At 38.3% G+C, this 24,345-nt stretch overlaps 1 protein-coding gene across 2 annotated transcripts in view; it reads right to left on the minus strand.

Annotated features, from left to right (window-relative positions):
- dsx-c73A (doublesex cognate 73A) overlaps positions 1-24,345 on the minus strand; it is a 105,070-nt gene that overhangs the window by 26,997 nt on the left and 53,728 nt on the right. For both annotated transcript variants that reach the window (XR_011334750.1, XM_069838785.1), the window contains exons 2-3: positions 6,553-6,675; positions 1,609-1,749 (exon numbers count right to left, since the gene is read on the minus strand). Coding sequence is in view for 1 of the 2 variants with exons in the window: in XM_069838785.1 (XP_069694886.1) it covers positions 1,609-1,749; positions 6,553-6,675 (264 nt within the window). In the remaining variant the exon portion in view is untranslated. The remainder of the gene's footprint in view (positions 1-1,608; positions 1,750-6,552; positions 6,676-24,345) is intronic.

Consider the following 24,345-nt stretch of genomic DNA (forward strand, 5'->3'; position numbering starts at 1 on the left):
AATAGAAGCATTTCAAATGTGGATATGGAGAAAAATGGAACGTGTGAAGTGGACACACAGAATAAGAAATGACGCTGTTTTGGAAAGAGTGGGTGAAAAAAGAATGATGCTAAAACTGATCAGGAAAGGAAAAGAAATTGGCTTGGGCACTGGTTGAGAAGAAACTGCCTATTGGAGGATGCACTGGAAGGAATGGTGAACGGGAGAAGAGTTAGGGGCAGAAGAAGATATCAGATGATAGACGACAGTAAGATATATGGATCATATGCCAAGACAAAGAGGAAAGCAGAAAATAGGAAAGATTAGAGAATGCTGAGTTTGCAGTGAAAGACCTGTCCTTAGGCAGAAAATTATGAATGAATGAATGAATTCCAACCTTTAATTATATGTAAAGCATCTACACGCGTTTTGTCCACACCTGTGGAGTAACGGTTAGCGCGTCTCGCCGCGGAACCAGGTGGCCCGGGTTCGATTCCCAGGCGGGGCAAATTACCTGGTTGAGGCTTTTTCCGGGGTTTTCCCTAAACTCAATATGAGCAAATGCTGGGTAATTTTGGTGCTGGACCCGGACTCATTTCACAGGCATTACCACCTTCATCTCATTCAGACGCTAGATAACCTAAAATGTTGATAAAGCGTTGTAAAATAACCTACTAAAAACATATGCGTTTTACTTACTACTGATATTGATACTGGTTTTGAAATTGAAAGGAACAGGCAAGATACGATTTTCCAGTGGATTCCCTCCCACGTTGGAATACAAGGGAATGAGAAGGCAGATTTCTTGGCAAAGAAGGGCACAAAAATAGTTAACCCAAAACTAACCAACCTCTTCTTTCATTCAACAAATAGTAAAGTAAATCCGTGGCGCTACAGCCCATGAAGGGCCAAGACCGACCAGCCGGTTGCTGGTGTCAAGTTCACATGCCGAAGTAGAGGTGGACGTCATTCAACAAATACTATTATTAAATTCAATTTTAAAGCCGAAAGATCAGAGCGGCTAAAAGAGTTGTAATATGGATGAGAATTTCATATCTCATACACGTAGTTCCACTGCGCTGGTATGAAGCGTGTATATGAACTGATCTTTCCTCTAGAGTCTGTAGTATGCAGATCATCTGTGTTGATGCTTGCTGAACAAGGTATGATACGTGTCTATGAACTGACCTTTCCTCTAGGGTCAGTGACGAGCTCTGTAGTATGCAGATCGTCTGTGTTGATGCTTACTGAACATGGTATGATACGTGTCTATGAACTGACCTTTCCTCTAGAGTCTGTAGTATGCAGATCGTCTGTGTTGATGCTTGCTGAACAAGGTGTGATACGTGTCTATGAACTGACCTTTCCTATAGAGTCTGTAGTATGCAGATCGTCTGTGTTGATGCTTACTGAACAAGGTATGATACGTGTCTATGAACTGACCTTTCCTCTAGGGTCCGTGACGAGCTCTGTAGTATGCAGATCGTCTGTGTTGATGCTTGCTGAACAAGGTATGATACGTGACTATGAACTGATCTTTCCTCTAGGGTCCGTGACGAGCTCTGTAGTATGCAGATCGTCTGTGTTGATGCTTGCTGAACAAGGTATGATACGTGACTATGAACTGACCTTTCCTCTAGGGTCCGTGACGAGCTCTGTAGTATGCAGATCGTCTGTGTTGATGCTTGCTGAACAAGGCTCACGATAACGACTTGGGCAGGCGCACAGCGGCTGTGTGAAGTTGAGGCGCACGTACACAGCGTTGCACACCTACAACAATAACAGTACATTACTAAGTACCTTTGCATGTTTATATCTACTCTACAGCTGTCAAAAGAGAAAGTGGCCACTCTCTAGATACTAAGTTCCCTTCGGGTATCTCCGCTACAATTCGGAGACAGACGATGTTACATGTAGTTGAACCACGATGTCTGCTATATACAGTTAAAATTAAAGTATTCTACGTATAACACTTGTAGCGTAATGATAGCGTTCCGGGCTGGTATCGTGAGGTCCTGCGTTCGAACACGACCGAGTGCTTTTATGTTTTTTTTTTTAAGATAGAGAGAAAATATAATTGCTGCTGTCTCTTTTATGACTGTTTTAGTAGGCCTAATTAAGATCAGGTTCATGAATGCATTATGCCATGACTTTATCATTATGGCTGCAAATGGAAAGAAAGAAAGAAAAATGTTATATTCAACAAAAATATCTTTCGTGGCATAAAGACAACAAACATACTGACGTCTACCTTAGAAAATTCAAACAATTAAAAGTTAAAAAAACCAAACCAAAAGCCATGATTCAATATTTAGTCCATCTTCCTCCAATCTCGATCACATTTTGCTATCGAGTGGACAAATCATCAGGACGTCTTTGAGGGGGATTGGGCCAATTTTTCCGCATATTATTATGCTTCTTTACTTATGCCCCCGTGGCTCAGTCGGAAGAACGTCTGAATTCAGATGTCAACGTTTCAGGCTCAAATTCTCGTCGTTTCTTTTAATTCTATTGTGTTACAGGATAGTAGGCCTATAATGTAATAATATAAGAAGAAAAAACTGAGACTAGTATTATGCAACTGTATCTAACAAGTCACACGAAGGACTTGTTGGCGAAGAAGCCATTTCGACCTCTTTTCGTCACTGAATTTAGTGATGCTGGTATAAACAAACGTAGCGAAGCTTGTGCTTTATTGCTTCAGACTTCCTACAGCTTTACTCGACGGAATAATTATAGTCTTCACAGATGAATTTACGATTTACTGCAGCACGTTTCTAGGCAACAGAAAATTCACACTTCGTATTGGAGTTGGAACACAATCCATCACACGTTACGTTGTGAGGTGTTGCTGCACATTATGTGACTGGATTATACAGGGTGTTAAAAAAGTATCCAATGTTTTAGGAGGTGATAGTATGCATCAAAACAAGAAAAAAATGTCTAATAAACATGGGTCCTACAACACATACTTTCTGAGATCTGAACACTTGTTCATAGGAGGTGCTCAATGTGACGTCCATTTACGACAATGCATTTTTCTACCCTACAATACAGTAGGCTACCAGATAATCATACCATAGTTGACACCCCTGGCATGGAATACTAATACGTCGCAAGGAATACTGAAAAGAAAAGTCTGGTTGCGGATATGAGCGGGATTCATCAGGGATGGTGTTATGAATTTTCGTAATCAGCATGTGTGGGCTGATGAAAATCCCCATGCAGTTGAAGAAACAAGGCATCAGCACCGATTCTCAATCAACGTATGGGCAGGCGTTCTTGACGATAGATTAAGGACCATACGTGCTACCACAGAGATTAACTGGGGCTCGTTATCAGGACTTTCTAATTAATGTACGTATTGCCTACCTTGCTGGAGTATGTGCCATGTCAGCAAAGACTACAGATGTGGTTCATGCACGATGGCACACCAGCACATTTTTTCCGCAATGAACGTGATCACCTGACGCTGATATTTCAGGACTTCTGGATTGATCGGGGAGGCCCCACGCCTTGGCCTGCTCGTTCCTCAAATCTAAATCCCCTAGAGTTTTGGTTATCAAGAACAACCAGGTCAATTTCAAAGAGTGCGCGATTCCTTACGCCGAAGGGCAGAGGAATGCATTGCCATGAATGGACGTCACATTGAGCACCTCCTGTGAACAAGTGTTCAGATCTCAGAAAGTATGTGTTGTAGGACTCATGTTTATTAGACTTTTTTTTTCATGTTTTGATGCATACTAGCACCTCCCAAAATATTGGATACATTTTTCTTAACACCCTGTATAAGTTTAGAGCCTGTTAGCTGAACAACCTACCTGGAAAATTTTCGGACGTGATTAATGCACCAACTGACTGAAAACGGAGTTACGAATCCCGTATGATTTCAGAGCAATGGTTCGCAAGCCCACTTCGCGCCGAATGTTCATGACTTTATACATGGATTGCCCTTGGATCTCCAGCGTTACCATGGATTGCACGAGGTCACTGTTCATTACCGCACAGCTTTTGGTCCACCGCTGTGGAGTAGTCTGATCGTGAAGGAGCGGGCCCGGATTCAAGTCCTGATTGGATCAAGTGACCTGGTTGAGATTTTTCGCGGAGTTTTCCCTCAACTCGTTAAGAGCAAATGCTGGGTAACTTTCGGCGCTGGACCCTGGATTCATTTCACTGATATTATCACCTTCATTACAGACTGTAGATGCTAAAGCGTCGTAAATAAACCAATTAAAACAGCTTCTGAAGATACATAAAAGAGATAATGGCTATAAAGCTCTATGAAACTGATGATGAACTACGAGTTGCTGTGAAGGCTGCCTTCCAACCATAACAGCGATGCTAAGCAAAACATCTCAGAGGATCTGGAGACGAATCGAGCTTTGCAGTGACAACTACGGAGATCGGACAACTCGTCCACATCAGTAGGTGTCTAGGAATATGTTGTTCCATACTGTGTAGGTATATGTCTGGCTATTTGTCTCATACTCCTAGCGGGAATTTAGTCCATCTCTGCACTTTGGACAATTTGTTCAGTTTACACCAGAAGATCAGCTGTCGCGCTTCGTAGAAATAAGTGTGTGTGTATGTTTTTTGCAGTATATATTTCAACATGCCCTATTACATAGGTTGTAATATTACATGTTTTGACATTTCTAGATAATTACAATTTTAAGATTGCAAATTTACAAGTTGCGTAATCAATAAATATCTGTGTGATAAGATATATGATGAGAATAAAATTATAGTTAAATACCATTCCAAATTATGAATCCTTACACCTTCCTACTTACAAATGACATTAGCATTATTAATTCAAGATTATAAGACCCTGTGTTTCCCTAGTTACAATTTAAAATTACATCAGCAGCAATAATTAAAGTATATATCACTCCTACATTTTCCTAGTTACAGATTTCAATTCAATAAGCAATAAACACACAAAAGGATGAAGATAATATACCAGTAAGTTACACAGATTGATCAAAAGACATTAAGGACATGGACATAGTTCCACAGTATCAGTTTTACAAATTACACATAAAATTAGAATATAATCATCTTAAAATATAATTGCAAATTACCAAACCCCACATAAGAACAGAAACACACTAAATTATAATTAAAAATGATCAAGACTTCACTTTCACTAACTTATTTACAAGTTTTGCAATTTCACTATCAAGTTTGATGTTTCACAGAATTGTGAAGTCTATACCGCGGACGAAGGTCGAAAATATGTGTGTGTGTGTGTGTGTGTGTGTGTGTTGGATTGTCGTCTATTATAACTCCAAACTAAACGATTAAGGATGGGCTCATAAATACTCTTTAGAATTACTATGGAGCTAGGAGGCCGCACTAAAGTAATGTGGGGACTTCATCACACAAATGTTTGAAACGCTGCTTTATACTGCACAAGCAAATGGTGCAAAGCAGTGGTCGGCAAAGAGTACGTCACATGAAATGCAACCCGCAATACACAGCAAAGGGAACGGTAGGAGGGAAGGATAACCAAACTGCTTAACATGAATGAACAAGTGATGGCTGAGGGGAGGGAGATCATGGCGTACCCCTCCGCCCTTCTTGTGTATTAAGGGGTCAATATGCCGACCACTGGTGTGAAGACATAAACCTACCAAAAATGGTTGCTCGAAACATCTGCTGAATTTGTTGCCTGAAAATTTAATGTGTAATCCAATACAGAGGAACTTCAAGAAATTAGAAATTTTTGTTTTCATAACCTTGAAACTTCTTTCCTTCTATCTTTTCAGCATTAGGCTATGATTCCCTTTTTCTTTCGAAACGCAATCTCTGCCTCTCTTGTGATGTAAGGCTTATTTTCTAATGTTTATTTAAGGTTATTTTTACGTAGAGTTTGAACTTTTATTTCATTTGTTTTAATTTGTTATTGTGTCTACACTTGAAAATCAAGTCACATTTCTTAAAAATGTGAGTTTATATTCCAGTAAAGTCATTTTTCCACTGAAGCAACATCGCGATCCTCCTGCTAATGCGCTTACCGCCTCTACTCCGAACATTTTATTTGCGTTTTCCTGTTCCTTTTCCCTTTCAAAAATTGCAGATTGTTTGGAAGTTTTCAGTTTTATCGGCTTCATAAATTACATTGAATCACAGATAACTGAAGCGTGAAATTGTTCCGAAGTGTAATTTTATTTAAGACTAATTACTTCTTTGTCTTCACTGCATGCCTTTCTGAAAATGCCCAGTTTTCTGGTGGTGGGCTTACAGTGAAATACACGGTAGGTACCGTACCTGCTGTATGGCACATTCTGGCAGCAGGTAGATGTGCTGGTTGTGGGGGTAGTAATGGTACTTGGTGGGCTTACAGTGAAATACACGGTAGGTACCGTACCTGCTGTATGGCACATTCTGGCAGCAGGTAGATGTGCTGGTTGTGGGGGTAGTAATGGTACTTGGTGGGCTTACAGTGAAATACACGGTAGGTACCGTACCTGCTGTATGGCACATTCTGGCAGCAGGTAGATGTGCTGGTTGTGGGGGTAGTAATGGTACTTGGTGGGCTTACAGTGAAATACACGGTAGGTACCGTACCTGCTGTATGGCACATTCTGGCAGCAGGTAGATGTGCTGGTTGTGGGGGTAGTAATGGTACTTGGTGGGCTTGGTGAGGCCCGCTGCCGCTGCCGCCGCTCCTCCCGGCAGCTTCACTGTTTCCTGCAACAGGCACATCAGTTTGTGGTCACAGTTGAAGGATCATTACGAGACTTTTTTTATTACGAAGTAAGTACAGTTTACATGAAACATAAAAGCTGATATATTTTATCTTAAAAGTATTTATTTCAGTCACTGACTTCACAGGATATGTTTAAGGTACTACACCTTTACATTACATATTTAAAGGACGTATGAACGTTTTCGTTGGTCTACGTCAACATCATCAGATACGAAGTACATTTCAGCAATATCAGTGCTCTCTACATAATATCTACGAATACAAAACATATTTAGTGGCATGCAAAATGAGACGTATTAAAATACAACATTGCTGCGATACACATTGACATTCTATATGACTGCCTTGATTGTCACTTACTTAAGATACAAGTATAGATTACAAAATATATTGATTCACACACACACACACACACACACACACACACACACACACACACACACACATATATATATATATATATATATATATATATATATATATATATATATATATGTAGAGAGCACTGATATTGCTGAAATGTACTTCGTATCTGATGATGTTGGCGTAGACCAACGAAAACGTTCATACGTCTTTTAAATATGTAATGTAAAGGTGTAGCACCTTAAACATATGCTGTGAAGTCAGTGACTGAAATAAATACTTTTAAGATACAATATGGACTTCTCTGAAAATTAAAAATGAATTGCAAAATATGATATATTTTAAATTTTCTATTTCGAAATGCTTAGATTTAACTTGAAAGAAAAAAGCTCATATATGTTACATTCTATGTTTCGAAGTAATATTTCACATGAAACGAAAAAGCTGATGTAATGTTAAACGAAGTAAGAACATTTTACATGAAACAATAAGCTAATACATTAGGGCCTACGATTTAGCCCAGAATAGCTTATTATTGATGCAGAAATATGCAAGCCTAAAAATAATCATTCACAACAGAAATGAATATTTAGAGAAAATAAGAAGAAATAGGTTGAAACAGTACTATACTGTTATTTATTTTATTTCATGTAATTGTAATTATTGTATATTATATATCACTGCCACCGGGTGTATACCCAATTGTAGTGTTAATACATACATACATACATACATACATACATACATACATACATACATACATACATACATATACGAGATGTTATGTTGTTGTTCAGTCAACTGTCCGAAGACAGGTCTGAACCTCACAAGTGATACCAATAAGGTACGACTTATGAGGCAACTAGGCCAAGAGATACTGGGATAAGGTGGCCAGTTGCTTTCCCCCTCCATTGCATACATCGCCGACCAGCTACATATTACACTAATCAGACTTCATATGCATGCAAACAAAATTGTTCTTCCTCTGACACATATCATATAAATCACCTTCAATCACGGAAAAATTAAATGTTTCAAATAAATTTTTACATTATGCAAAGGTAGAAAGTAAGCCTACGTGAGTCGGGAGGCTGTTACAATTAGTGCTAAACACTGGAGATCCCGGGAAATACGAAGAGTTGGCAACACTGTCTGGTAGAAACAATCTCTTTCCATGATATACGTCACACATTCCTACACAGTCGAAATCTACACTAGAAGCACACCTTTGCATCTACTTCCAAGAACCAAAAGAGCGAATTTCGACCTAAAATAAAAGAAATCTTGGTAAGGGAAACTCTTTAATATTGTGGTCGATGGTATTTCAGGTAAATTCACAAAGAATCGTGTAAAAGGATGGCTGCTGAATCCACTCATTCTTGATGTTACTATTACTTTGCAGTAGCCAGAGAGATGAACATGTCTTTGAAGATGAGGAAATAGTAAAAATGTTAGACAACAAGACCATTCACACAAGAAGTCACTCCTTGTGTAGCCTGACGTGTACTTTAGATAGTATAACATTGTTGTTCGCAGATTGGAAGTGTGTTTCAGGCACACGTTTATATCCATTAACATGACAGAAAACTACATACATGATGGAGTATTTAAAATGAAAATTGCATTCTGTAGTATACCACTAGTTTCGTTCATCGGCGCTGCAAGATAAAATGATTTTATATGCGTGGTAAACTGTGGATCTGTCACCAGAAAACAAGTAAGAAATTTCCGGAATGTCCTCTAAACTATGGTCCGATCTCAAAATTGTGTGTGTGGCACAGAAGTAGCCATTGCATCGTCAAGTGCTTGTATCGTTCCATGATGATATGTCCAGACCATTACCGATAAAGAGTGTTTTGATGTAGCATTGAGCAGAAAATTTCGAACCACGATATTTAAAAAATTCGAAAAGCAAACCTACTGAAATCATTACTACCAGTTTCTTACGCTTGTAGGTTCCCGAGCGCCTCTCGTTGGGCTTGTTACCTTGTTACCTTGTTAGTACATTCGCTAGTAAAACGTCTGTATGACGTGATTGCGTCGCTTAAGACACACCGAGACATAGTATGCTGTAAGATATATTTATGTACTGTACATATCCAATAACTATAGAAAATAAATATATTTCTACTTCGCTACAGAGAATGAGTTTGTCCAATGAATTTTTAGTTTTTTTTTAATGCAGTTTTAACATAACTATCTTCAATTAATTATGTTTTATTTTGATGTATTAATTGGATTTGCCTCAAGGTGCTACAAATTATTTTGTGCGAGATCGTGCGTATTTGCTTGGTTTCCGCACACAACCAATACGCGGTAAGTGTGAAATACCACATTCAGTATTCCCAACGTAACATACATAACAATTTCCCTCTTCTTACCGCTTAAGCGCGACATTCATTTTACTGCTTTAGGCTTTTAACATATTATTTTTAGAGACGTTTAACATAGTAATAATTATAAATTGGAAACTTACCACTGCAATTTCACCTAAATTGCAATGTTAATTATTCTTTTTAAATATTTGCAAAAATTAAGTAAAGCCTACTACTCCGCGAAACTTATTGCATTCCTGATACTAGTAACATTAAGGAAGCCGTGAAAAAATCAACAAGATTCCAGATGCCGATGTTATTACTGCAATATGTTATTTAATAATATTGTTAAAATATTAAAATGAAAAATAAATCATTACATAACCTTACCGTTTATTTTAAGTTCGCATTTATAGACTGGGGGAAAAGAAGACAGACGTATATCACGGCCTGCTGGAGTATAGTAAACACAGAAAACATTTTATAGCAACAATGTTGAAGAAAGATATTTTGGTTTTCCGAAGTTGCCGTCATTAAACAGAAACCAAGATGGAGATTTCATTGCAACTAATTAGAAATTCGTCTTTCAGGTATATAATAAACGATCTTCGCACAAAATAATGTATGTTTGTTTTCATGTTCTCGGAAATTAAAAAAGCTCAACTACGTTTCGCTTTTTCAATCTTTTCCTCGAACATGAAAACGTCAACATACTGCTCTTGTAACGTATATTACTATTCTACTTCGACGATAAACTTGGGGAAACTTGAATTTCCTTGGTTGAATTTTACAGCTGTAAACGTTGACCGTCCTGCCGTGCGAAGCACCGACTCATGTTCCAAGACAGGAGATGCTTGCTTATTGTATTAATGATGGACGTTCAAGTAGGATCATTGAACTGAAAAGAAGACAGCATTACGCATCACAGCTCTGGAGTGGTGGTTAGGTGCACGTTTTCGTTAGGAATATGAAATGTCCTTTCATTTGCAGCCATCTTCAAACATCTCGCTTGTTCCTGATGTTTGATGTGCGGTCGTGTCGTCCAGCTCTCCACTGCAGGTGAAGTGCTACTGTGCAAATAAATATCGTGGGTCCAGTTCCATTATCCACAGCCTTCGCTTCTTATGGAAGTCTAGTGTTGGTTCAGTGTGCAATTGTGAACATGCTAAGGCAATAATAATAATAATAATAATAATAATAATAATAATAATAATAATAATAATAATACGATGATAGTGATGATGATGATGATGATGATGTTGATGATGATGTAGAAGGAACAAATAGATGTTCGCACGTACTAAATAAAACTTCATTTTCGTCGCAATTAATGCGCTGATTCCGAAAGTCACATTGATTTTCTTTTATTGGGTCTTGTCCGAAAGATACTCAATGGAGACGTAATAGGTAGGTACCGGTACTTCATTTATTCAGTGTAAATGTTATTAAAATATTAAAGTACTAGCCATGTCCGTGCGCTGCACTTATTACCAGAAATATTCAGGTTACAGTTTTATTATTAGTAAAAGGTTAAATCGTTTATGTTCCGTGGACAAAGAGAAATTAAAATGTAGTATAAAATTAGGACTTTAGTACGTGCTAAATAAAGTTTAAGTAGGGCTATAGATTACATAATTAAGTAATAAAAATGTTTGGACAATATATGAAGTTTTCTGTGCGTGAGGATGTCTTAATCCTGCCGTATCGCGCATTTGTGGTCAGTCCTCGATTCACCGTAATGATATGTAGGCCATGTCCAGCTAGAGGAACTACACTTTCCAATGGTGAAAGAACTATCCCAATCGGTTAAGTATCTTCTGAGATTACTTCATACAAACACACACTCGCTCTTTACATATAAATATTGATAAACATTTGTATGCATATCGATTACAATGATATCCATATAACAGTAGTGTAAATTGAACATCTTGCGTTTGTTGTGCAAGGCCGCCTTAAATAAACGCAGAGTCATTTGTTTTTACTTTACTGTATTTGATTGACGCGGCACCGATATAAGAAGCATCGTTACTTTAAATCTCATATACGTCGTTAAAATAAATATCAGTGCTATCAAAATTTTGCATTGAATAAACTTCTGGGAAGCATTTTTTTAAAGAAACGTTTGTTATGCAATATTTTACCAATTAACCATAATAAGCAAGATATTCCGATTTATTGACTTCAGTCCCTCTTATAACCCCCCCCCCCCTTTTAAAGAAAGTATTTTGAATGCCATATAGCCTAAAATCTAAGTGGGATGCAACGTACTTTATATACAATTTTCATAGAAACATATATACAAACAAAAATGTGAAAGATGCTATTTTTGGTCTCAGGAGAGCTAATTATATAGCTTATGTTTACTATTATTGCAAAAGCGAAAATTACCAGAAAAAATTATGTTACAGTTTTAATATTAGTATAGATTTGACCCTAATATCAGGAACCTTTCGGTAAAAAGTGATAACTAGTGTATGTTAACGGACACAGACCAAAATAATCGACTATTTTTTTTTTGACTATGTGGATAGCACGAAAGCTTCCCGACCAAGCAGTTCGAGGTTCGACTCCGGAGTGGACAATGAAAGACATTTATCTTCCGTCCACGGGACTGGGTGTTTCTCCGTTATCTTGTGAAGTCTGTGCGGTCACCGTGGGACATGCTAGTCACATGACCGGGGGAGGAGCTCGCAATTGTGATATGTCTTTACTTCGTGCCATGTCTGACAGGCGACGTAAACATTGCCGGCAGAGGGTGTCACATTTCAAGCTTGTCTTGAAGTAGGGTGGAGATAGAATCTACTTCGAGATAAGTTTGGAATGTGACCTCTGCCATTGGTTGAATAGCAATTATCATTCTCTCTTCGTCTGCCTGTCAGACATTATGGAACTCAGTATAATGCAGCTGTCGGCAATATAGTACATTTAGAACTTGTAGAACGCGAGTTCACAATCCGTACCTGTACCGGCAGGGTTTGTTGACGTGTAGTCTCTGCGGTGCATTTTCGTATAGACCCACATGGCACTCATCCAAGGTCATGTTGACGATTTTCATCACATGTTATTATATCGACTCTCATGTTGTCGGTTATCCGTTTGTCCCATTTTACTATCAGTTAGTTTTTTTTGTCGCCATGTTTGGTCTGAATACTCCCTCTACTTTTAATTGTTCTTTTATACACGATTGCTTTGGTATTCCGATTTTTTTATCTTACGAATGGAGGCCGAATCTGTGCAAATTTAGTTTTCGGGCAGCCTTCTCTTGAGAATCCAAACATCTTTCAAATAAATTGTCATTAAAGCCGGATCGCTTCTTCTCGGTTCTGCATGCATGCACCGTATGTTTCGCGTCAGGTGTACGTTGGAAGATGCGATGACCTTGTCACTTCTTCAGTTGCACCCTGGCCGTGTAATATGGTGCTGCCACGTATTGAGAGGAATGTCCTGGTGAAGGACGCCGCACTGAAGGCCGCCTGTACGCGGAAGATGTCGCAGTCACGGCCGACTGGACGCCAGTCATCTGCAGCAGCGCGAACGCCTTTGTTGCTGCCACAGCTTATCTGGAAACCATTTCAATATTTTGCAGCAAGTCATATTTTTGGGTTTCTGAATTCCGCTGATATGGCTATGTGGATAGTGAGTGCGCTTCTCGACCAAGAAGTCAAGGTTCGATACCCGCCGTGGACAATGAAAGAAATCTAATCTCATGCCCAGGAGGCCCGCTCTTGTGAGATGCTAAGCGTGTGATTCAGCGATACTACTCGTAAGACGGAAAGGGGAGGGGGTTAAACCCACTGAGCAAGAGAGAAATAGAGAGAAAGATAGAAACAAAGAGATGGAGAGAGAGAGGAAGAAATAAGGAAGAGTTTCTGATTATGAATTTTAATTACCCCAACTTAACCTTCTTTTTTCCCCTTTCTGTTCCATTTACTTCAATTTCACTCTCCAACATTTTTCTCTGGTTTCTTCTTTATTTTTTATTCTACATTTCCCTATTTTATTCTATCGATTCTTCTTTTCTTCTATTTTACTCTCAGTTATTTTCCTGTTCCTCGTTTTCTTCGTTCACCCTTTAAGCCCTTCTCTCATTTTCTTCATACTTTTTTCTGTAATTTATTCGTCCACTGGAAGGCATAACAATCCTCACGCTGGGTCGTGTAAGTCCTGATGCCAATTTTTCTCTTTCAGTTCGAATTCCGATCTTCACTCAACCTCTGTTTAGTTGGGCTGGTCGGTATTAATCCATGCCAATGATTTTCTTCAATTTCCCTACTTTCCAGTTTGTGCGATAACTGCGGTTGCTTCATTTTATTTTTCCCTTGACCAATCTTCTTCCTCACGATTGTAATTCCATCAGTTTGTCCGTTAGTACCTTGCGACCTCGTGTCCCTGACTTCAGATCTCCTCTGCTCTTTTGCATATCCATGTTCTCGCTTCTTCGTATTTAATCCAAATATTGGATGATCTTCATTTGCCTTACAGAATTCTACGTCATAGAATTTCCCATTGATTTTAATTCGTCTTCATATAATTTTGCAAAGTGACCATCCGCTCTTGCCGCCTTCACGAAAGGGAGTAGTAGCTTCCTTTTACATCTGATCTCGTAGCTCAGTTCTTTTTCAACTCGCACTCTGTGTAAGTTCCTTAATGTTTTTTCTTTGGTTACTATATTAGAGAATCTTATCACAATAGGTATTTTACATCCCAATCCAATTCTACAAGTCTCCTCGATGTCTTCTGCTCTTACCTCCAGTTTCAAGATCTCGTAGCATACTCTGCGTACCGCCTCCCCGGTTTCTATTGCGAATTCACGTCCCTTTTCCTCTACTCCGAAGAATAACAATGTCCTTTTTCTTGACTTATTTCGTACTGCTTAATTTTTCTCTTCATTTGTTCCATTTCTCGTCTCAGCAATTCAATCTTCTCACTGTGTCCCTCCATGTTTCAATCTCCTGTCTGTAGTCACTTGATTCATTATTATTTGCTCTTTCTTCATTATTTAGATCTTCTATATTCCGGTCTACTAATTCTTTCGCCCCTGGTAATATTTCCTGTTGTACACTCCTATGCATTTTCAATTTCTTGGATTGAATCTCCTTCCGTAGCATTTCCTGAGGGCAATGCCTCTCTGCTTGCAACGTCAGAGCCGCCTCAACTTGCGTCCAGTGCTTATATATTTGTGACATGATACTCGTATTTGAAAACGAAAGTATCCAACTTTTAAACAAAACATTTAAAATGACTCGCTGCATTATAAACGATAAGGTAGGACTGTTAGCGGAGTATTGCTTTGCTTATTCAAAGATGTGATTTTTAACTCTTGATTAAAATTATATACGTACGTCTTATCTTTAATTAATACTTACTTACTTACAAATGGTTTTTAAGGAACCCGAAGGTTCATTGCCGCCCTCACATAAGCCCGCCATCGGTCCCTATCCTGAGCAAGATTAATCCACTCTCTATCATCATATCCCACCTCCCTCAAATCCATTTTAATATTATTCTCACACCTACGTCTCGGCCTCCGCAAAGGTCTTTTTCCCTCCGGTCTCCCAACTAATACTCTATATGCATTTCTGGATTCGTCCATACGTGCTACATGCCCATCTCAAACGTCTGGATTTAATGTTCCTAATTATGTCAGGTGAAGAATACAATGCGTGCAGTTCTGCGTTCTGTAACTTTCTCCATTCTCCTGTAACTTCATCCCGCTTAGCCCCAAATATTTTCTTAAGCACCTTATTCTCAAACACCCTTAACCTATGTTCCTCTCTCAGAGTGAGATTCCAAGTTTCACAACCATACAGAACAACCAATAATATAACTGTTTTATAAATTCTAACGTTTAGATTTTTTGACAGCAGACTAGATGATAAAAGCTTCTCAACCGAATAATAACACGCATTTCCCATATTTATTCTGCGTTTAATTTCCTCCCGAGTGTCATTTATATTTGCTACTGTTGCTCCAAGATATTTGAATTTTTCCACCCCTTCGAAGGATAAATCTGCAATTATTATATTTCCATTTCGTACAATATTCTGGTCACGAGGCATAATCATAACTTTGTCTTTTCGGGATTTACTTCCAAACCGATCGCTTTACTTGCTTCCAGTAAAATTCCCGTGTTTTCCCTAATCGCTTGTGGATTTTCTCCTAACATATTCACGTCATCCGCATAGACAAGAAGCTGATGTAACCCGTTCAATTCCAAACCCTGCCTGTTATCCTGAACTTTCCTAATGGCATATTCTAAAGCGAAGTTAAAAGGTAAAGGTGATAGTGCATCTCCCTGCTTTAGCCCGCAGTGAATTGGAAAAGCATCAGATAGAAACTGACCTATATGGACTCTGCTCTTTAATTAATTTTAATATTAATTATTATTAACTTAATTTTGGTTGCTTCCGCTGGTTTGGAAGCCACGCTACGCCACTGATGCGTTGTATTCATTATATTACTGCACTTGCATTTATTTTAAGAGTATAAAGTGACTTTTGCGCCATCTGATGTGTGTCTCCATTTGTATACCAGTTTTGGCTACGCATTACGAATGGTAGATTATCCTGACCGTTTCCCCAATCCCGTGCTTCGAAGTTGGACTTTCGCACATCAGCAACAGGAGCAGAAAGCGAAGTTCACCACACTGCTACTCCTTTGCAGACCACACGTGCATTTAGAGATATTGCGCCATGTCTCGTATAGCCTATTAGGGAACGTCACTATTAGCAACGCGTTTTGTTCATGTGAACAGCTGAGACAATTATGATTGGTTGCTGATCAATACAAACTGTGTCTTAGATCGAACAACGAAGAAAAATGTAACACACCATTGATTTGCGAAGAACTACTGCGACACTAGACACATCTGACATCTCAATAATCAAATTGATTAGAGATGTACCGTCACTGTGCTGGGACTGCATAGAATTGTACCATTATAATCTCAGTGTACAAACTGAGAAACATTTATCTGCGCCTACATCTGAATTGTGTCTAAGATTATTGGAAAGAATTGCCAGTAAATGTCTCACGCCTGTACTCGAATCGAAATACCCAATATTCCGAATCGAGGTTGTTTTCGTAAAGATAAATTATCAGAAAATCATTTTGTACGGCTAGAAATGCTTTCCTGAAAATGAACATTTCGTGGCAGTGTTCTGTCACCTTGAGAAATTGCATAGCGACGTGCAATCTGCCATGTTCTTATCGTCAACTGAGTTAATATCTTAATCGTGCACAACATTCATTGAACTCCTTCCAGAAATTACCGTTCTGTAGAGGTAGGCATAATACATTTTCTTTTATTCTCTATTGCAGTAAATGAAATAGAGGTAGCTTAGCCACTTTGTGATCTATGCTGTCTACCGTCTGTCGGTCAGTAATTAAAACTGTTTGTTACTATTGGCATATCGCAATGAATTTTTTGCATGTATGTATTTATTTAGACTGCAAGTGGGCAACACCGGGTGGCACTGGTAACTTGGTTTCACAAAATAAATATAATTATACAGAAAGTTATTGAATGTAAAGATGTATTAGCCTATATTGTACCTCAGGTTGATTTACGGCGAAGTGGAAGAGAAGGCCTCATGGCTTTAGCTTTACACTAGTAAACTATTCTAATTCTAATCACTACTACCGCTACTATTACTACTACTATCATCACAACTACTACTATTTCTACTACTACTGCAGTTCTACCACTATTGCTATCACTACAACCTCCATTACTGGGCCTACTGCTGCTATAGTTGTTACTTCGTAAAATCGTATATCATTCTGAAGATTACATAAAATATGGAAATTTAACCTACTAGTTAAGTAAAAGACAATGAATGGAAAGTCAATGACAACTCATATAAAACAGTTTAAGATCTGTCCGTAATGTCTGTATTAAAGCATAATTACGATAGAAGTGGTGAGCAAAACTACGACAATGTGAAGGAATGGATTTCTTTTAATGTTGATGGGCTTTGATTAATTGAAGTGTGCAGTAGTTAAGCGGTAAGTTGCTGAATAATGGAACCCTGCTGCGCGTCTGAAGAACCAACACACATTTGTGCGGCCATCCACTACTGACTATTTACTCGTCGCTAATTATAAGTTATATTTAATTTGTTTATTCTGACAGCGTTAGGCTTTGAGGCTTTCTCTTCCAGAAGTGACATATGCGTAGAAATAATAATGATAACAATAATAATAATAATAATAATAATAATAATAATAATAATAATAATAATAATACTTACTTACTGGCTTTTAAGGAACCCGGAGGTTCATTGCCGCCCTCACATAAGCCCGCCATTGGTCCCTATCCTGAGCAAGATTAATCCAGTCTCTATCATCGTATCCCACCTCCTCAAATCCATTTTAATATTATCCTCCCATCTACGTCCCGGCCTCCCCAAAGGTCTTTTTCCCTCCGGCCTCCCAACTAACACTCTATATGCATTTCTGGATTCGCCCATACGTGCTACATGCCCTGCCCATCTCAAACGTCTGGATTTAATGTTCCTAATTATGTCAGGTGAAGAATACAATGCGTGCAGTTCTGTGTTGTGTAACTTTCTCCATTCTCCTGTAACTTCATCCCTCTTAGCCCCAAATATTTTCCTAAGCACCTTATTCTCAAACACCCTTAATCTCTGTTCCTCTCTCAAAGTGAGAGTCCAAGTTTCACAACCATAAAGAACAACCGGTAATATAACTGTTTTATAAATTCTAACTTTCAGATTTGTTGACAGCAGACTGGATGATAAAAGTTTCTCAACCGAATAATAACAGGCATTTCCCATATTTATTCTGCGTTTAATTTCTTCCCGAGTATCATTTATATTTGTTACTGTTGCTCCAAGATATTTGAATTTCTCCACTTCTTCAAAAGATAAATTTCCAATTTTTATATTTCCATTTCGTACAATATTCTCGTCACGAGACATAATCATATACTTTGTCTTTTCGGGATTTACTTCCAAACCGATCGCTTTACTTGCTTCCAGTAAAATTTCCGTGTTTTCCCTAATCGTTTGTGGATTTTCTCCTAACATATTCACGTCATCCGCATAGACAAGCAGCTGATGTAACCGTTTAATTCCAAATGCTCTCTGTTATCTTGGACTTTCCTAATGGCATACTCTAGAGCAAAGTTAAAAAGTAAAGGAGATAGTGCACCTCCTTGCTTCAGCCCACAGTGAATTGGAAACGTAATAATAATAGTATTAATAGTGATATCATTATGAACCTTACGTACGTATAATGAAATATTGTAGATAAAATAACATTGCAACAGTGTCACGACTAATTAACTGTCAATATTTATGATTCCTCTTCCCTGGCACTGAAGCACAATCGTCCATCGTCGTCGACCCGACACTTCAGTCGCCTTCTAATTGTTTGAGCGTTCCTCTTTCATTTTACAGATCACTGAACCTTTTAAGGCTGCTTGAAGTCGTTCACGGTTGAGAGGTATAAATAATTAATTTTGTCTATTGTTACTTCACTGGTGGCAGAATGTACAAGAAGGCACTGTTCGCAAGTCAGTGTGTGGATACTGTGTCAGAACTGGTTGAAAGGCAGCGGCTCCAAACCGGACAGCGAGCAGAATTGGCATTCAGCACAGAGCAGACTTCATGCAGTTTTATATTTGTCTAACTTTCGTGCTTAATGAGAAACCTTATTTTTTGTTTGAGACAAGATTCGTTCGTCATTGTTGCTTCTGCTGCATTTTTCTTATTGTCTAATAACTTCAGTAGACCAATTTTCTTCGTATCTAAATCGAATCCAATTGCAGAATTCAAAGGCAATTTGGGCTCTCAAACATTACATAGCTTTCAGCAGTAGGCCTTCGCCAGGGACGGAGAACAGAGCAGCCAGCAAGAGCAAGTTCGTTTTCACGGTCACGATTCCTTATCTTAACCGATGGCTGTTGTGGTTTAGATATCAATGCCAATCAATCCGTATTATTATTTTTCTCGCGGCATTCAAATCATTCTAACCTATCTGATGATATCCCCCCCTTACTTAACTGCAAATGAGCACAAACGCTACTTAGGTATAAATTTTTCTGACATTTTGCATATCTGATTCCCTAACCGTTTCTAATGTGTATCATTTTACCTTTTAGGTGTGTTTCCAAATTATATGTAACACGCTTTGTCAAATCTGGCAACCTTTTCATAAGGGAAGCTAAATTTATTGTATTTATTTATTATTATATTTCAAAGATTTGTATGTTTGGCTTAACTGACCACTGAAGACTCTGAACAAAGGAATCATCAGATTGACGAAACGTTAACTATTTGCTGGCCGATGTTGCTGACAAGATTGTTATTTTAACCACATATTAGAAAATTGACGGTTAAGATCACTTTGGTCGAGTAACATTTTTCACGGAAATAGGTGACATCGACTTTGTATATTGTTTCCCGCTGCAAGTATAGAGGATCTGGGCTCGATTCTTGGTAGTGAGGTGGAGACGTCTTCCTAGTTTGCGTTTGTGAATAAGCGTTGTGCTAACCACATGGCAAGGATTCCCGTTCCATGTAGGTTCAAAACTCTCACGAGAGCGGTAATGAAAAGGAACAATAGTCTACTCCATGTTGTATGTGACGGTGACAGTGGATGGAGATGTGTTATTTGAACTGGATTCGTTCCATTTTATATCTCTTCTTGGAAAGATAGTCTAAGTATACATTAGTTAAAAAAAAAAGAGCGGCTCTTCCAAAATCTCTCCATTTCTGGACACTTCGGAAGCTTTCGTAATGAGATGTTTCCACATACTTTTACGAACGAGGAAGGAAGGAAGGAAGGACATCCTTGTCAACAACATTTAACTACAGTCCACCGCTGTGGAGTAACGGTTAGTATGTTTGTCCGTGAAACGAGCGGGCCCAGATTCAGATCCTGGTTGAGACAAGTTACCTCGTTGAAGTTCTTTCCAGGGTTTCCCTCAACCCATTGAAAGCAAATGCTGGGTAACTTTCTGCGCTGGACCCTTGACTCATTTCGCTGGCATTATCGTCTTCATTTCACTCAAGCGCTAGATAACCATCGCGGCTGATAAAGCGTCGTAAAATAAAACAATTAAAAGTAATAACTAAAAATTAAGGACAGGAATAAAATAAACAAAAAATGAATGGAAGTACCGACGTAGAAGAAGTAAGGTATGAGGATAATTAAAGTAAATAAATAAAGTAGAAAATAATATATATAAAATAATACAAAATACAATTAGAGTAATAAAAATATGAAATGTGATCTATCAATGACATTCGTCTTAGGAACAGAGCTAAGAGCGAATCTGTGTCTGCAGTCTGCACAGGCACGCCTGGAATAAGTATCGTACTGGCACATGGAAGACTTGTAATCAGGTGTCAACACGAAATCGAAGTGTTCGTTTGGTTCAGTTCCACCTGTTTTATCTCTCTTTTGTTAATCTTCTTCCGGAGCTAAAACACGAACGCCTGGAAGCCGTACCTCCAGCAACACACAGATTATAAGATATGATTCACTTCTTTACGCGGAGCATTGGAACATCATTAGTGAATGGCTAAAATGTGAGCTTTCTATGCAGGAGACGAGGGCTCACATTCAGGAAATCTTAACTGGAATTATTGTTGGTGAAAAGAGTCTGCTTCATCCGCATCACTTGTGATGAAGTAGTTGTAGTGTGTTACAGCGCAAGACAGCAGTGAAGCTCACATCTTTCAAACTGTACGATATTGCGCGTACGTTTTAGAATTTTTATCTTCAAACTTTCCATTTTGCCATCGTTAATATTACAGCATATAGTAATCTTGCTATTTTGCGTTTCTATAATTTGTGCATTTGAAAGATTTTTTTTCTGCAGAAAATATTATTGATAAAACATTAATTTAATTGAGAAAAGAAATGCTTGCATGCTGAAACTGTATAGAATAATTATAAACTCACGGATATGGCAACTGCAATATATTAATTTAATATCGCACGCCCAGTAAAACAGCGTCGTAAGTCGAAACTTGTGATTCGTAAGGATACGGCACTTCTTAGTAAAATACTGCTGTAAAAATATATTTTAATAAATAGGTACCAAAACCTTTGATAATTTATTTTTTTATTAGAATTTCATACCTCCATCTAGTAAAACAGTGTGGGAAAATCATTTACGAAAGTAGTAGGCCTGTGTGATTTTCGACTTACGACATATTTTACTGGGTGTGCTTTGCTTTCTCTTCTGCCCGGACTATTTCAGGCATTGACAATGCGATCCCATTCCGAGAGTCACTTGTTTTGATCATCGTTTTCAGTTCATAATTTCTTCAGTGCATAAATCTATGAGTAAGTGCCATTTTGAAAGTTGTCACACAATTGAACGTGCATGGTTTTATTATACTTAGGTATATAGCCTATTGTTTTACTTGATCACTTAAATAAGTTATTTTTACTTGTTGCAGAATGCTTTGGTTTGAGGCATGATTTCATTTAATTGTGGTCTTTCAAGTCCAAGCAGTGACTAATCTTTATATGTTATTATATGCACATTTACGTTTACAGTTAACTTCTTTCTCTTCCATTTTGTACACAGATCCGGTTTCCTGCGATTTGTTTCTGAATACACACGTCATACTTGTGTGAACGAAATGAAACGCGCCCTGTTGGAGTGCCGCATGCATCTTGTTCTTTTTTGCCTCATATCTGTCATGCGCCATCTTATTTCGTGTCATGACTGAAACCTTAATAGGAGTCAAGACATTCGGAGTGAAATATAATCTCGTATGACAGTAATACTACTTGCTTCTTTCTCACGTATGTTACATAATTATTGCTATTACGCGGGATAAGTAGTGGGCTCAAGTCTGTCCATCGTCTTGTTAATACAAACTTGCATGTTTCTTTTTAAACAAATATTAATAAGGATAAAAATTAATTGGCAGCCTGACTCCCATGCAAAAACAAGACAATGAAGTGTAACAATGCTCTCCTTGCAAGTAGGCTACTGAGTGTTCTGCGTCTATGAGACAAACAATCGACTGTAAGAATTTGCTGCCTCTAAATTTATTAGTTGAACGAAGGAGACAATAATTTAGGCTTGTTGTTACTTTAATTCCATTTTATTGAACTTGTTTAACAGTGTGTTAGAAAATCCTATTGATGCTGTGCATTGGCAACTCTGAGTCTAGTTTATAGCGCTGAACATTTCGTGGATAACGCTGACATCTTAACTCATGAATTTCAGTTCATGCACGAGAAACAACCGCCTTGTGATAGAGCGCGCTATAATACCACGGGCAGTTTTCATGGGGCAGAGATAATAAAAGGGTAGAAAAAGAAGCTGGAGTGTCCCTAGAAAATCCACTAATCACCATTGCGCTTATAAATTCCACTTGCACCCACGGAAATTTGAGTTTGTGTGGCTAGTACTGATGATGGTTCATTTTTAGTAATTTTGAAATAATGATGACATAGGAAATCGAAGAGCTGGACGATCAACATGTCTGGAATGAATTTCTCCTTATTCTGTCGTTACATGTTCAAACTCAGCCTCTTGTATTTTTCCGGGTAAGTTAGCTGCAAAGCGTTTACCTATTCGTAGTACAGAGGTTACGAAGTTAGGAACCCTTCACTCTGCAGAAACGCATGTTTGGAGTCAGATGTGTAATTGACATTTGCAGCTCGTGTACCGAGAAGAAAATACGGATTAAGTAATGTACTCACATTTTTGTTTTAAATTACGATAAACTTTCGTGTTCTGAATTCAAACAAAAGGCATTTCATAGCACCAGGATTTAAGGGGCCGTTCTCTGCTTTTATAATAAGCAGATACATTAATTAATTTTGCACTGCGTTTTATGAGATAATTACGGTTTAGTGTGATCGTTCCTTATTATTTTTTTCAGTTTCTGAAAATCGATATTTAAAAGACAAGTTGAAAATCGTTAGTGGTTTATAATGTGGTTCTAAACATAATTGGATAATTGGGGAAAAAGATCGGAATCCACCGAAAGTGAAAAACGAATCATTACTTTCACTGGAAGGAATGGTGAACGGGAGAACAGTTCGGGGCAGAAGAAGATATCAGATGATAGACGACATTAAGATATATGGATCAGATGAGGAGACTAAGAGGAAGGCAGAAAATAGGAAAGACTGGAGAATGCTGGGTTTGCAGTGAAAGACCTGCCCTTGGGCAGAACACTATGTATGAATGAACTAGCAATAGGTAAATGATATGGAATGTATCATCATGTTAAATATTACTGCGCACAAACTGTTATCGTCCGAGAAACGCGCGTTTAAAGTTGAGCATTGTGAGAAAGAACGGTCAGGGTCGAACTTTCAATTTGCTTTCCTCTTTGTGACCCTGATCTTTTTTCCGCTTGTATCCATTATTTCTTTCCGTTGAAATTCAGTATTGCTGGCATTCAGACTTCTAAAACTAATAATATTGGTCCTGTTAAAAGTCGCTTATGCATAATAAGTAAACTTTGCAACTAGTGACCGGAAATGCTTTAATAAAAAGAAACCTCTCCTTGCTTATGTTGCCATCTGGAGGAATAACGCAGCAGCGAACTGTGGAAGCACTTCTGCATATAATAGTAACTCCTCTTGGTAAAAATGTTTTTGTTTGTCATGAAGTGCACAGTTTCAGTTGTCAGTTTACTTGCATATTCCAAATATCTGACTAGAATTTTATTTTATAAGGCCGAAGGCCAAGGAAAGAGAGTCGTTGAGGCCATTGCTTGTCAATTGTGATGAATGAAGTAATCATGGAAACTAAAATTAGAAACGATAAAAAATGGCACCAAGGTGGTGGTATAGTAGGCCTGCGTTGTTTAACGCGCTTACAACTGAAGACTTCATTGAGCGTCGGGATTCATTTTGATCGAAAATGGCTACATTTTTTCGTACAGTCCTCCACCAGGGACTTGGAAGAGCCGTGAACCTATGCCACTTCCCTCCCGAAGGTAAGGATTTTATCGCTGTCGG

Source organism: Periplaneta americana, chromosome 11, assembly GCF_040183065.1.
Source record: "Periplaneta americana isolate PAMFEO1 chromosome 11, P.americana_PAMFEO1_priV1, whole genome shotgun sequence".
Classification (NCBI taxonomy): Eukaryota; Metazoa; Arthropoda; class Insecta; order Blattodea; family Blattidae; genus Periplaneta; species Periplaneta americana.